The following is a 16,701-nucleotide window of genomic DNA, read 5'->3' as shown; positions in this document are numbered from 1 at the left end:
TAAGCTACACTGTGTAAAAATAGGAAAAAAAAATAAAAAATCCCGGCTACAGCTACTCACCAAAAAGGTGTCCAATACACCATGGAAGGCTGCAGGCAAAATGTGGAATTCAGCAAAGAAATGGATGATGCTTCAGCATCAAGGGAAATACTTCTAAACTAAATATCGACAGCTGGGCTTTTTAGTCAACAAATAACAATTTTATTTGACATTGCAACTGCAGGAATTGTCTTGAAACTGTGATAATGTTGCAAGCAGAATAAAGTCATGGAAAATCAAGTGCCACCTAAAAAATTCCAGGTCTGGACCTCAAGGGCTGTATCACATCCCTAACTGAAGCTTTTGAGATCATATTCAATGCAGTGTCCTTGCCTTGGGTGACTGTTAACATTTCAATGGTTAGTGAGACCAGGGTGACCACAGCATGTCTATTGGAGGTAGAAGGCTGATCTGTCAGTCAGGTTGTAGGTCAGCTTAGATCAGGTTGCCACAGGCCTGCAGCTGTAGGCAACATCTGGGTTAGTGGGACCCACTGCAACCGACACCCCCTGACCTGCCCTCTCCAACAAGCACCAAAGAGCTTACAGCTGCGACCCAGCCTAAGGCTGGACATGAAAATTACGACAAACGCAGTAGGGGGACGGCATGGCTGCACTGGCCTTTCACAAACCCTGCCTGAAGTATGGTTTCACAAACAGGCTGATGGGTGAAAAAGCCAAAGATGGAACATAACATGGTTACCCACCTGGGAGATGTCCATCACTGAGTCACAACTCAGTGGCCGTGCCGAGGTCAAGTCGTTGAAGCCCAGCAGGGTGGATATGATCCCGTTTTGATCAATACGACGGATCATGGTGCCGTCTACAAAGAAGATAATGCCATACTTGTCCACAATAATACCTGTAGAAGACAGACAGGGGAAGGGAACGAGTCTTCATCTTATAAGGATTGAATTTGATGAGTGAATTGATGATGAGTGTGACTTTGAGGTCACATAGTATATGATAGAGATATGTTCATTTCATAAATGAAACTGGAAGGATATGGTGACTGTGGTAGTGTCAAAATGATATCGATATCTCCCAGCATCAACATGCTCAATAAGAAGCCAGAAGACTAATAAAATATCCATGTGATACATTTATTATTTATGTCAAAGTAACAACAATCAGGCATGGAGCAACCAGAACAGAGAGAGAGAGAGAGAGAGAGAGAGAGAGAGAGAAAGGGATAGAGAGAGATATACATGTGGCACTGTTTACAAGCTATTTAAGAGAATGTGAATCATTTTGACACCACTGCGGATGACAAGGCGAAACGTGACTCTGGGTGTCACCTTTCATTGCATTTTACATTGCATTGGTAATCATGAGCATCTGTCACAAATGCTTATTTACTTTCAAATGACATATCAACCTTTAAAGCCTTGAAAGAGTAGGATGTGAAAAGTCAATTATAGTCTTTTGTGATGGTAAAAATGGAGGGAAGCATTAAGTGCAGCCCCTTATAGTTCCTCTCCCCTCAATGAAGCTCAAAGCACTAAATATCATCGCTGTCCGATGAAAAACACGTATCTCCACTTTTGGCAATTTTGACTTTTTACCATTGACAGAATACGGCTAATTACCTCTTCCTACTGTTTGAATTGTGCATCGAAATGACCAATGAAAAGATATTTAATCAGGCTATCTGTTTAACAAGTATCTCCACTGGCCTTGAGAAGTGTCCATCAAAACTGTGTATGTCCTGCCCTTATGTTTTGAAGAGCGTCAACTAATTTACCTCAGCTGTCCGCCTGAAGTGTAGAGAAGAGACTGCCGACATCACACTGGCTCTGGACAACCAAAGCCACTCATGCACACACAATGTCAGGTGGCTTTAAAAAGTAGACTATTTCAGCCATTTAAGGTTGCCAGATTTCCAACTTCACGAAAACGAGAGTGAAAGCTAATTCAGACAAGCAATTCATGCTTTGGACCTGGAAAACGCGTCTGGAAACCGACCTGTCCACTCAACAACTGGATTAGAAACCTTAGTCATTTCTTTTTTTTTCTTTATTTTTTTTTAATTTCTCCCCTTTTCTCCCCAATTTGGAATGCCCAATTCGCAATGCGCTCTAAGTCCTTGTGGTGGCATACTGACTCGCCTCAATCCAGGTGGCGGAGGACGAATCTCAGTTGCCTCCACGTCTGAGACTGTCAATCCGCACATCTTATCACGTGTCTTGTTGAAAGTGTTACCGCAGAGACATAGCACGTGTGGAGGCTTCACGCTATTCTCCGCGGCATCCACGCACAACTCACCATGTGCCCCACCGAGAGCGAGAACCACATTATAGTGACCACGAGGAGGTTACCCCATGTGACTCTACCCTCCCTAGCAACCGGGCCAATTTGGTTGCTTAGGAGACCTGGCTGGAGTCACTCAGCACACCCTGGCATTCAAACTTGCGACTCCAGGGGTGGTAGTCAGCATCTTTACTCGCTGAGCTACCCAGGCCCCTGCTCCCTAGTCATTTCTGATTTCGAACAAAATGTAAGTAAAAGCTCAGATTATATCAAAAAATAAATAAAATCTCTAGCAATTGATAACTACCAACTGAGTTCTGGGAACACGAACAATTAGACTTGAGTCTGTACCTGAACATGCGCCATTGGAGCCCATGATAAAAAAAAAACTTGTATGTCCACATTCGCTAACAAAAATCCAATTAAAATATCAAATGGTTCACTAAAAGATTTGTAATGATAGAATTCTATTTATGGTGCTAAAGGTGACAAATTATGTTATTTTCGATTCATTTTGTAAGATTGTTTATGAGAAAAATTTTTATTATTTTTTGGAGATACATGCTTTTCATCAGACAGCGACGATATGCTGGACTGGTTTATTACAGTCTACAGAACTGACAAGTGTATTAAAACCATATCGCACACCACATTTTATTATTATTGTTATTGTTGTTGTTGTTGTTGTTGTTGTTGTTGTTGTCATTATAAGCAATATGACATTTTAAATAAATACTTCAGATAACTTGTACATATTTTTAGGCTTACCTCTAGGGTTCGTAAGTGTGGCCTCCACAGATTTTCCTCCGTCCCCGCAGCGTGTCTCATCATAGGGCAAACATTGATCGCCTGTGCCCGCCACCAGCTCCAGGTTCTTTGTCACATCCTTCACTGTGTTCAGAGACTTCACCTTAAACACCTTCCTGCTGCCGGTGTCCGAGAGGTACAGTGCTCCTGAAACAGGACTGGTAGCCAGGTAATATTTGTGTGCAGGACTATTGCTAAAAAAAAGAAGCAGAAAAGCAAAAAATCTATTGTGGCATCGACGATTGCATTATACATTAAACAGGTCAGTGTAAAGTAATTCTTTGTGTGTGCTTGTATAATTTGTAGCTTCACATGTCATGTTTATACAGGAATCAGTGCATAAACAACAAGTTCAGAAATTGGAATGCACATTATACAGCATGTAATGTATTATGTATTGATTATGTGCATTACAAATCAGAATCAACAGTTGACAGTTCCACTGTCGTGGCTTGAGATGTCTTTGCCATGTCTTCACCACATTAATGGTTATTCATCTGCATCTACTCTCAGCTTAAATATAGAAACACTTGTTGTGTGTGTAAAGCATGCAGTTAGTGCAGTCTGCCCAGTGTCTAATGTGCTGCCAGTGTGCATTTAAATAGGTGTGCTACCAAACCCCTGCAGGGAAACTTTCTTGTAGAGATGCATGTGGTCCAGAGCTGTTATCTAAACACATTATGTATTCCTGAAGCAAAAATGGCCCACAGGCCAAAAAATAAAAATAATAATAATAAAAAAAATAAAAAAGTCCATTACACAGCAAAGCTGGACAGTCAAAATCATCCCTCACAACGACACGGGGGGCTGCAGAACATGAAAGCCTGATAAAATAGCTCCAATCAGGCTGGAGAGAGTCTCTCTAGTGTGGGGAAGAAAAAACCTCCAATCTGGAGGCAGTGAACTGAGTTCCCTCTCTATACGCTAATCAGATTCCGAGAATGAGAAATAAAAGGCTAGGCACCTGGACTGCAATTTTAACTTTCAAATTTTCAAGTTGATTCGCAAATATGCTCTAATTGTAGCTGTGCTGTTGGCTACATGTGTGGTCAAAGAACACCCGTGGCGAAATTTGGCTGATTTGGACCAATAGCAAAGGTTCGTGTTTGTTCGTCTGAGAGAATCACTACAGAAAAAGTTCAGCAGAAAAACACAAAATTACTGTACTGGATGATTTGGTTATTATGGATGAAAAATGCATTGGTAGAAATTACAATCTAAAGTCCACGTTAAATATATGTCTGCTCCACCAGTAAAAGAATGTGACCATTCAGCAGTTTTTTGAAAAAGGAGAGGGAAGGTTTAAAATGCTCTTGCCTATTGAAATGGTGCCTTTCTGGGAGAATTTAGCCTTTTCTAAACAAATTGAGAAAGGTCACAGCAAGAGAACAAAAAAGTTAAGTGAAAAACATTTGTTGTAAAAAAGGCCACTCCACTAGCAGGGATATGTCAGTACTTTAAAGATGACTAGCAGGAGCAAATGCTATGACACTTCTGCCAAATACCATCATCATTTATCCCCAACTGATGATCAGCATCCAAAATCCAACAAAGTCTTAAATGTCACAGCAAGACCACAAAAACGTTAACTGAAAAATAAATTGTCGTAAAAAGTGCTACTCTACTGATAGGGCTACTAAGAAGACTAGCCACATGAAATGCCATGAAACTTCTACCAAAATAACAAGTCAACATGTTTTAGATCAGCATTCATAGCCTAATAAATTTAGAAAGGAAACAGCAAGAGAACAAACACGTTAAGTAAAAAACATTATTTGTAAAAAGTGTAACGCTACTGATGGGGCTATGTTAGTAGCCTCCTCTAAAAATTACTAAACACAGCAAATGCTTTCACATATTTCTGCCAAAAACCTAAAAAAGTTGAGAAAGGTCACTATAAGAGAACAAAAATGTTAAGAACAATAAATAAAAAGTGCCAGTCCACTCACTGGTAGGGCTATGCTAGTAATGTAGTGATGACTAACCACAGCCAATGCTATGACAAACTTCTACCAAAAACTATCATTGCTAACACTGACTTGTCCTAGGATCAGCATTCACAGCCTAAAAAAGTGAGAAAGGTCCAAGTAAGAGAACAAAAATATTAAGTACAAAAAGTATTCTTAAAAATGTGCTACTCCACTGGCAGGCCTATGCTAGTATGCTAAAGGTGACTAGCGACAGAAAATGCTTTAACAGTTCTGCTAAATATTAGGGGTGTAACGGTTCAAATTTCTCACGATTCGGTTTGTATCACAGTTTTAGGGTCACGGTTTCGGTACGGTTCGGTATTTGTTATGTTCAGGGGGGGAAAAAAATACTACCAAATCAAAAGTAAAAAAAAATCTATTTAGTACCAGACACTTCAAGAGATTTGCCCTCACTACAAATCACCATGTTTTTACTACAGTAACCATAGTTTTACCATGGTATTTGTAGTAAAATCATAGTAACCACAAAATTAACATGGTTACTGTCATTGTTGAAATCCATGGTTACAGCAGTCATTATTACAGTCATGGTTACTACAATATTACTATAGTAAAACCATGGTTAATTTTCATTAGGGTCCTTAACTATTTTTCTTTTCTCTAATTACTAACTCAACATTTTAAATTAATACCTGCATTATTACGCTACTTGCATCAACATAAAGTGCATTTCAAATTCAACTAAATGTATATTCAACATTCAGAATCTGTACATCACCATAGAAGAAATAAATTTGCTATTAAAATGAATACGAGAATGGACATCGTAACACGACTCGAGTACAGTATTTTAATCATATGCGGAAATCCCACATCTTCATCAGCGGAGTAAGGGCAACATGACTTTGGCTATGAACACACCAAGCGCTTTAGTTCTTGTTTCATGTCTGTCCGAACTAGCGCCGAGTGCCTGTTTAAAGCTGGAAGGGAGTCTGTCTGTGTGCAGTTTCAGGCTAACCTGTGGCTCTGTGCGCGCCGCACACTATCTATCCTCAGGTGATGTCGGCGTAAATAGCTAATCAAATATCGATGTATTATCAGTATACGGCACACGCATCGAGCAATGTCTGCAAACAGTGTCTGTTTTGTAAACGTTTTTTTGATCATCGCTGCTGTAACTAACTACACAGAAAAGTTCCCAGACAGGAGACTTGAATGAAGCAAGGGCTTCTCTCTTGTGGCTTGTTTTCTCCGCTTGCTATTTTCAACTAATGCATGCAGAACTGTGATGTCATCATCTGCAGTTAAGAGGACAGCTTCTCTGTAGAAAGATGACCCACGTGAAACACAGGCAGAGCGTGTCCATCTACAGAGCCATACAGGTGCATTAGCGGAGGTTACAACTGCGCATATCTATTTGGCTCTTTGTTTTATTCACCAAACTGTATGATCCAGATCCGTCATTAAACTAGAGATGAACCGCGGAGCAAATGCTTACAGAACCATGGTTAGTGAACCGTACAGTTTTTTTTTTTTTTTACCAAGAACCTTACACCCTGACTAAATACCATAATTATTAATGCCCAACTTAAAGGTGCACTCAGAATTTTTTTATTTATGTTGTTTTGGACTCACACTGACATCTAGGGGTGTGGATAGAGCATAATTTAGATGCAACAGTTCTCACTAACCAGTGCCATTGTAGAAATTAACTATTCAAAGTAAGTTATGATTAATTTAATCCATGAGTGAAAGTGAGCAATAACAGGGTAGTTACTGAGATAAAGCAAATAGTATTCAGCTAGTTACATGATCCTAACATAGCAGCCCCAACTTTTAAAGGTTTTTAAAGGTTACTGTTATGACTGGAGGCTTCATCTAATCTGGGTGGTCATAATTTTACACATAAAATAATTTTAAAATAACTGCGCTTGGATGGTTTGAATCACACCTCACAGTCAGATCCTTCAAAGTCACTTGGAGAGGAGAGGTGTCCAAGTCACACCATCTGACCACTAATGTTCCTCAGGTATCAGTGCTTGGACCCCTCTCTTCTCGATCTACACTACATCATTCGGACCTATTATTAAGGCACCTTTCTTCCCCTACCACTGCTAAACAGAAGATACGCAGCTCTACCTGTCATTCCAGCTTGACAACCCCACCGTCTCAGCTCGTATCCCTGCCTGCCTCTCGGAGATCTCGGCATGGATGAAGGAACATCACCTACACTGCCAACGTCTCAACAACAACCCTGTGTGCTTTACCACATCAGGAAAATCAGACAGCTCCTGATCCAAGCTCTGGTTATTTCAAGACTGGACTACTATAATGCCCTGTTGGCTGGTCTGCTAGATAGCACGATTAAGTCAATGCAGAATGTCTAGAATGCTGCAGCGCATTTGGTCTTCAATAAACCAAAGATGGCTCATGTCACCCCACTCTTGATTTCATTCCACTGGCTGCCAGTAGCTGCCTGCATAAAATTAATGACTTTAACTCTGGCGTACAGGACAGCCAATGGAACAGCACCCTCTTACTTCGATTCACTCCTCTATGTCTGATGTCTATGGCAGTGCAATACTGCAGATACTGTTGACAATTGCATGACAAATTGCTTGTTATGTTCCTCATTTATAAGTCGCTTTGGATAAAAGTGGCTGCTAAATGACTAAATGTAAACTATTAATTTCTACAGGGGTAAAATGAATTTAATGAAGAAAAAAAAACATACTGAGATCACTGATATCCTATAATAATAATTATAATTTATAATTATAATTTTATTTATTTATCACACATTATACATTTGCACATATACAGTGAAATTCTTTTTTTTTTTTCACATATCCCAGCTAAGCTGGGGTCAGAGTGCAGGGTCAGCCATGATACGGTGCCCCTGGAGCAGATAGGGTCAAGGGCCTTGCTCAAGGGCCCAACAGTGGCATCTTGGCAGTGCTGGGGCTTGAACCCCCAATCTTCTGATCAGTAACCCAGAGCCTTAACTGCTGAGCCACCACTGCCCCCGCATTTGCATAAGATCCGCATTTGAAATCCGCATTCGAAATCAAACTAAGTCATGAAGGTCACAGCAAGGGAAAACTGTTAAAAACGTTTGTAATAAAAAGTGCCACTCCACTTGCAGGGCCACAGCAAATGCTTTGACAAATTTCTGCCAAAAAGCATTATTGCTAAAACCCAACTTGTCCTAAGATCAGCTTTCATAGCCTAACATAGTGAGAAAGGTTATGGTAAGAGAACAAATAACAATAAATATACTTCAAAAAGTATTACACCTACTGTACACTACTCTAAAGATGCGTAGCCACAGCAAATGCTATGACACACTTCTGCCAAATACCATCATTATTAACACCCAACTGTCTTTGGCTCAGCATTCAAAACTGATTAAACAAACCCTAAGCATTTTCCCCTGAAACTCTGGGCACTGTTAGTGCCAAATCCCAGTGCCCTGACATGAGCGTGTGGAAAGGAATAGCGCCAGATCTACAGCACTGTCAACTTCGATCTATTATTCAGACCGACAAGTGACCTTCTAGAAGATTGCTGAAAACAGGCTTCTCTAGTTGACCTGGAGCAAGCCCATCACTGTGTGGCTGCTGACTGTGTTGACTGATGACCTCAGTTTGGAAAGAAGGTAAAACAGCTTTGTCAAGAAACATCTAAATCCCAATTTACAAGATTCCATGGGGGAGTCTAATGCTCCGGCCGGATGTTTTCAATCCTAGCGATCTTGGTGTTATGGCACAATGTGTTATTGGAGGTACACATTTTTTTTGCTGAGGAAAACACCCTGCTCTTTATAGACTCATCTATATTCACTGACTACAGTTGACTTGGGGAAGATAATTAGATTTTTCAGCATGTTTCGGTAACAGCAGAGGGTAGCGACTCTCGTGGATAGGGTGTCTGTAGGTATGGCAGAGAGATCATGGTCTTATTCTCTCTTCTGAGCACACACACAAACAAACACCTTCAAAACATTTATTTGTTTTCAAACAAAAAGTAATGACTGTTCTTTTCTGGTTGCAAATATGACTTGGGGCTTTCACACAGTCCTTTTTAACAAACTTCTCCTTCTAACATGAATTATTGGAACATGCTCCAGTTAAGTGATCAGGCTTGTATACCCCAAAGCTGAACTTTTACAATCAAAAGACCAACACAAACCTGGTTCAGGACAAATAAGCAGCTTCTACAAAACTCTGCAAAAACCAGGCCCTTAGAGCAGTGGTTTTCAACTAAAATATTTTAAAACAGTTTCTGAATATGCCCCTGGTCTGCTGTTGTTTGAACCGTCAGATAGTCCTGCCCCCAACTCACGCCATTGGTTGATTAACGTTGTTGGGGTCTAAGCGGGTCGCTCTAAATACACAGGAATTTTACAGTGCCACAAAGACAAAGCATTTGCAGTTTTCGAGAAAATGAACCTCTGAATGACTTACTGTACTTATAGTTGTGATAGAAGGAAGTATTTTAACACTGAAAAAGTTACATACTTCAGCTTTACAATCATGTGAGAATACGGCAAAATGCACTTCTGACAGAAAAATTGGACTTGCATGTCTAAAATTCTCATTGGTAAACATATGTCTAAGTCAGGTTGCATTGCAGTGAAAGTTTGCTCAACTTTCATGACAGAGCATCATTTTCGTAAACTCTTCCATAACTATTGTAATCAATAGATTAGCAGTGTTCTTTGATGTAGCATAAACTCTAGTGGTAGTTAACAAACTTTTCAGACTGCAACTTCTTATCTATTGCACATTTCAAGAACCTTGCCAACTTATCTCACCTAAACATTGGAATATCCAAAGGCATACTTTCATTACTAAATATAACCAAATGAAACTTGTGGATAAAAATTTTCTGTTTGTATATCAGAACGTACTGGTATGTTAATTATAAATAAAAAATATTTTAGAGAGATGGACAGGCCCTGCTAAGCTTGTCCAAGTTCATAAAAATTGTGAGTAATGGACAACAGTTCTTCTGCTGTAAAATTGTTCTCATTAAATTGTAAATTTTTGTGAGAAGCTAAGTATGTACTCTATTGTAGTCAAAAAACTGTCAGTTCATGGCAATTATGAAAACAGACACAACTGTTTGACGACAGAAGTGTTTGCAACAGCAACATGAGAGGAGCTGAAATTTTGTGTCCGGACGGCTGATATCAGTACAGCTTGTGATTAGAAACTGCATTTGTCTATAAACAAGATTCACACACTTTTGACCAGTAAACTTTCATGAATTTTCCATGACCTTTGTAATCATCTGTGATTACTGGTTAAGCATTTAAAAATCATTATGATTCAGACCAACAATTAACCATTAATTATTCATTCAAAATGATCTGTTAACAGGTTTTACTGATTCACTGAAAAAAATGACTCAAAAAATATTTCTCAAAAATCAGACATTGCTTGCCAACAAATTTTACTTTACACAAACTCTACCCAAGAACAATATTGGTACTACTTTTTCGCTTTATTAAGGGCTTATGTAGGTGTTAATTAATGACTAATAAGTCATTTACAAATGCATTATAAATCATTCATATGTAGTTATAACAATATAGATGAAAAGGTGACTCATGCAATACTTGCCAAATAGTATGCATTTTAACGAACATGTTATACATGCTTAATAAATACACTTATATATACTTACATAAATCAAAACCAAAAAATAATGAATTATGATTGATTCATGTCACAATGCAGCAAGAAGGGATTGTCATTTTCTGTCCACTGTCCACTTTTTTATTACTTTATTATGTTTGTCTTGACTCACTTGTGCTGTCAATTTCCTTGTCGCATTGATGTCAAAAGAACAGTGCTACTCTGAGTGGTGTCCTTTTGAGGTCTTCATGCTAATTCACAGCATATATCGTATAATGAAGCTGGATGACTATTAAACCATACAGAACTTTATGCACATAGGTTCCTAATGTTAAATTAGTGTAATTAAGTTTTTTTTTTTTTTTTTTTTTATGTGAGATAAAATGGCTCACTATTTGTCATGTATTGCATGAAAGTCACCCTTTTTTATGCATGTTGTCATAACCGGATACCAATGATTTATAATGCATTTGTTAATAAATTGTAAGTCATTAATGAACCCCTTTACTTAACAAAGGGACAATTCCTATAATATCTATAGCCATTTAAATATTTTAGAGTACAGCATATACAGTACAATAAAATCACTGACATAATGTCATCTAGTAATTTATAATGAGATAAACTTCCGCCATTACAATTATATTCTTGCACGCCCCAGTTTGGAAACCAGTCTAGTACAGTCTAGGATGTAAAAGCCCTTAGCTGCCATTGCACAACAGTATTAAGCCATTTATTGCAGCACTGCACTTATGACCATATCTAATGGTGTACGTGTTCATGTCACACCACTCAGTTTCCTGACGGAATCATTTGCAGTTGAGTTGTGACCTGAGGAAGCTGGGATCAGCTGAGAGCTCATCATAAATGATAGGGCATTTTCAAAGTCTGCAGGTGTCCTGGGTTTACCAAACCTCTCTCCAAGAACTCACTCACAACCCGTCAGTCATACCTGGGCATCATACTGTTAGCTGTCACACTGATGCCTGTCAAAACCCACAGCTGGCTGAGCCACACATCCCATATTAAATGTTCAGGGCACCACAGGGAGGATGTGTGTTGTATTTGAATGCTTAGATTGATGTTTGATGACTGGTGCTCTTTTTTTATAGAAATCATGCTGCCATTTGTCAAAGCAAACATGTTAACGAACTGTGTGTTTAGATCTGACAGCGCTTTGAATGTGTAATTTGTCATCGGGTGAAATATCACACTGGATTGAGGGTAATGCAGCATGGGTATTTGCGATGGGGAGGAGCGAGTAATTATATTCTTTAAGGAAGCTGTGTCCCCCGAGGGTGAAGAATATTTAAAACGCAGAAACCAGGCTTATGCTAAGCTCGTAACTGCTTTTCCATCTTCCTACCTGACATTTCAAATTATGTGCCCCAACTTCTCTCTCAGGTATACATAATTCTTCTTTATTATAATACTTTAAGTGTTTTTTCTTTCGTGGTAGCCCACTTTGAGAGGTTACACATGCATCAAATCAGTCTCCATGTATCTAAAGCACTATATCAAAGCCCAGTCACAGCAATGCCCATTTTTATTGCTATCTGGAGAGCATGTGTTTTTATCCACTTAGTACGGGTTCTTCATGATAAACACACCCACAACAAAAGCAAGTTTACATAAAAAAATGTTGGGCCTCATGTATTCAGATAGAAGACAAAGGCAGGCCTAACACAGTTGTAAAACCTAACTCAGCCCCCCACATACCAAGTCATAAATTTTACTGATAAAAATCACGCCAAAATCAAACAAAGGGAGTCCAAAACAGACTACAAATCCCATAAAGCCTTGCTCACTAAAGGATCGAACTCTCAACTCCTATTGGATGAGGCACACGACAGAACGGATCTCAACCATGACATCTTCAGGAGTAGAAATACCTCTGAAATGCTTCCGGGATTTGCTTCCAGCAACTTTGCTCGCCGTGTGTAGACGCAGCTCATCGCTGCTCTCAGGTGCAGCCTCGTGGCACAAGGAAGTAACGTCCGACTTGAAACTGTGGCCATACAATCTCCATCTTGCTGGACGAGTTGAGATTACTTTGTGTTCCACCGAACACTCTAACGGATCCGAAAGAAACCGCCGAGCAATCCGCATCTTCATCCGTTTGCCAGCAGAAGTGAAGAGAAAAGATTTCTCTTCCCTCTTCAATCAAGTCAACATCGCTGATTTCTCCGCCAGCCCACCGAGAATCAGCAGCCGTACCGCCGGCCGACAGAGCGAGGAAACGGCCTCCCGTCATCACCCAAGCCTCGAGGAACCGAGTCTGAGTTAAAGGACGGATGAACACACATTCTGCATCCTCATGCGATTCAAGTAAGAGGTTTACGTCTGGGCAGAGATAGAATATTATAGTGTGTTATTCTTGTGTACCAAGGTTATTGCTTGTACAGTTTACGGACCGCCATGTCTGCTCATTATTAATACTCAGGGTATTAATTATCACGAATTTGATTTGCTGTATTGTGGTCCAACCACATTGGACTGTTGTGCATTTCTGCCATTGCGGGTGAGACCGGCAAACTGAGTTTATCCATTAAAGAATCAAAGACCGGGGCAGTTTACGAGCCGTCCACCGCGTCTCTGAGTGATAAACTAACAGCTGCTTCCTCTCCCACGATCACGAAACCGGGCTTTGGGGCTGTCACTTTATTCTCTCTCTCTCTCTCGTACTAACCACACACACACACGCGCGTGTGCGCGATCCCTCACAAACTTTCTCGGACACATTTTTGGCTAGTAGATAGCTTCGTGATAAAGCTCAGCTTTGTCCCTAAGCTATCGTACAATCGGATACACGTGGTAACTGGTAGACGCCATTGACTGGTTTCTCTCCACCCACATTCGCGGCCATATTCTCTGGCCGGAAGTCTCGCGTGACATACTCTCCACGAGAGTCACATCTGGCATTTTGTGCGCGTCCCTCCTTACACACACACACGCACACACTCACTCTCACACACCCTCATGTGTTATAGGATTATTTTGATTTCCATATCTAATCTTATCACTGTCTAGTTTGTAGTTGTAAGTCGGAAGTTTATTGACTGCATTGTATTAATTATTAATTGATATTACTGCATAAATAAACTTTGTTATATTACAAAGAGAAGTGTTTTGGTTTGTTTTGCATACACCTGTGTCATGCTGATGGGATGTCAGTGCTTGGATTCAAGCCTTCATTCATTGTTTTTTCCCGAAAATCGATATTCTTCGGATGTCGATTTTCCTAAGAAAACAATCTAATATTGAGACTGTTATACTATCTGGTTATTAGTCCCTGATTCCAGGGTGGTGCCCTGTCAATGTTAATCCTTATTAATATTCTACTGATTTTTGATAATTGATAATTATCTCTGATGATTGTTGAATTTGAATGATCAATAAGCTAGTGTTAATTTTAATTAATGTTTCATCGATGTTAACAATTAACGATTATCTTTGATAATTGTTGATTTAAAGGATTAGAAAAGCTAACATTGATTCTCATCAATGTTCTATTGATTTTAATAATTAATAATTATCTTTGATAATTATTAATTATTGCTAATAACCAAATTTGCTCCTAAATGTAGCACACTACATTTACTGGAGCCCCATATGAGGTTTTAATGAGTTAGATTCAATTAATTAATTTAAATATTAATTAATAACTAAAGAAATAATTATCAATTATTTCTGATAGTAACACTGATCTAAACAACAAGTAAAGCCATACAAAGACTTCTCCAAGGAACAGAGTGCTCTGTTGATATGCATTCATCTTATAGCTGTACAAAAAACATGCGATTCGTTAGAAAAGCTCTTACCTATGCCTGAAATCTTTATTTCTGTATTTAGTGAGAGCAGCATGAAGAGAAGAAGTGGGAAAAAAGAGGGTTAGCGTGAGTATTTAATTCATGCATTAATGTAAAGAAACCAAAGAAATAGGTTGCAGAGTGGTACAGTAAATTAAAATGTACACTACCACAGAGAGTTCTCAAGTTTATCTACTCTATTCGTAACACAGAGAATTTTAGAAGGGAAGATGGGTGAGATTTTCAGCCAAGGCAATGTTCAGATTCCATACCGCAATGGCAAATTCATTTAAAGCCAACATGAAACTGCATTCGCAACCAACTGTTCTTCCAATATCTTAAGGATAACTGACAGGGTTTGGTGTTATTTAATTACCAAGTAATTAATTAATGTAATCTAATTACTTCTAAGTCTAAAAGTAGTGTACACATGACATTTTAAATTCTTATAATCAGATTACAGTTACTCAGGGCCATTTCTAGATATAAGCAGTATAAGCAGCTTCTTAGGGCCACTGAGCTACCGGGGGGCCCTGCAAAGCATGTTGTTTTTTTATAGATTTTTTTAATATTTAATTTTTAAATATACTAAAAGCTGTAAGAAAGACTCAGGAAGCTGTTATGGCTCAATTAGATAGTTATAGGGGCCCCCCTTGTGGCCCGAGAGGGAAGGGAGAATGTAACTGCAAGGGGAGAGTTGTATCTAGATGTGACAGGCACCCACATGCTCAAAGAGCTGCTCAGAAACAGCCCTGCAGTTACTGACTTAAGTTAATTTCTTTTAAGTATACGTATTACTTGGATTACACATATTTCTGATAAAATATTATTAATATGGAATACATTTAGTTATATTCATATGTATGTCTGTTGTAGCATCTATGACAGCTGAAACAAAAAATAGACATTATTTACAACTGTTAGTGCAGAAATGTTTCTGTGAAAAGTGTTTTAGAAAGTAACAGTAATTAGTCATTAGTAATGAACTTACTTTTCATGGAGTAATCAGTGAAGGAATCTGATTACAGATTTAGATCAGTAATTAGTAATTTGTAGTATATTCATTTTCTGTGTAACTTACCCAACTAACTGATTACTAAGTGAAACAGTATATTTAACAAGAAAAAAAAAAAAAGAAAAGAAAAAAAAAGGTTGGACAGGGCTTAACCATTTGGAATTAAGTGGACCATGAAAAGTGGCTGCTATGTACCCAAATGGAGTCAGGCGGTTTGGTTTTTGGAAAATAATTATTGTGTACAAACATATGAAAAACATCTTAGAAAGTACAGATAAACATTATAATTCATAAACATCTCAAAGACATCTGCTGAAGGTCTTTCTAACATCTGACAGGGGATGTTTTATAGACATACTGAAGAGGAGCAATCACTCTTTAAGGTTGAAAAGAAGGAAACACACTTTGCTTTTAGGGAAGAAAGTAAATAGTTCATGTTGACTTTAAATGTGAAAGGCCAGAAATATCACTCCTGTGCTATGGGTATAGCTACCTTACGGACCATGAGCAGCTTATCTGACATACCATAGTTGTGCAAATGTTTGATATGGTGGGTATGTGTATATTTGTGTATGTGTCTAAGCACAAGTAGAATGTCAAACCTGAGCTCTAAGACACTTGTGACATTTCCTGTGGTAAAGATCCGACGGACGTAGTTGAAATCGCCCACGTACAGACTGCCATCAGAACCACAGGCTAAAGCTACCGGTGCCAGCAGTTTATTTCCATCAGCTAGTCCGTTACAGCTCGGACAGGAGATACTGCGCCTCCGCCCATTACCCATGATGCTTCCGATGACCGGGGGCTGCTGTGAGATGAATATGTTTTCACCATTGCCCTTGTGCAGGATACCTGTAAGACACCATGAGAAATATCATGAGTTTGTCCATTAGATTCAAGTTACTAGCTCTGTTCCGAAATCTAGTGTTCTAGACAGTCAAGAAAATGTCAGTACCAAATCTACAGATCTACTGATAAATCAGTCATAAAAACTTCTGATAGAAAAGACCCAGATAGCAAGTAGACGTCGATTCAACGTCTATTTTTTGTTGTAAAGGTCAGGATCAGTCGTCGATCAATTTTCAATGTTGAATCAACATTCACTCGGTACATCAGAACGTTGTTAGGTCAAAAATAGAACGTATAACATTGAAATGAGGTTGATTCACCAACATGTCCCGGCAACCAATTTGGTCGAAATCATAACAA

The 16,701-nt window shown here is 39.0% G+C and overlaps 1 protein-coding gene across 6 annotated transcripts in view; it reads right to left on the bottom strand.

The window, feature by feature from the left end:
- LOC127430127 (teneurin-4-like) overlaps positions 1-16,701 on the bottom strand; it is a 443,558-nt gene that overhangs the window by 54,203 nt on the left and 372,654 nt on the right. For 4 of the 6 annotated variants that reach the window (XM_051679634.1, XM_051679635.1, XM_051679637.1 and 1 more), the window contains 4 exons: positions 16,095-16,344; positions 14,490-14,510; positions 3,057-3,289; positions 746-900 (listed from right to left, as the gene is read on the bottom strand). In XM_051679634.1, coding sequence (XP_051535594.1) covers positions 746-900; positions 3,057-3,289; positions 14,490-14,510; positions 16,095-16,344 — 659 coding nt within the window. The remainder of the gene's footprint in view (positions 1-745; positions 901-3,056; positions 3,290-14,489; positions 14,511-16,094; positions 16,345-16,701) is intronic. The other 2 variants (XM_051679636.1, XM_051679638.1) reach the window with 1 other exon arrangement.

Source organism: Myxocyprinus asiaticus, chromosome 39 (genome assembly GCF_019703515.2).
Source record: "Myxocyprinus asiaticus isolate MX2 ecotype Aquarium Trade chromosome 39, UBuf_Myxa_2, whole genome shotgun sequence".
NCBI lineage: Eukaryota > Metazoa > Chordata > Actinopteri > Cypriniformes > Catostomidae > Myxocyprinus > Myxocyprinus asiaticus.
The sequence above is the reverse complement of the archived record's forward strand: the minus strand, read 5'-3'. Positions and strand labels throughout refer to the sequence as shown.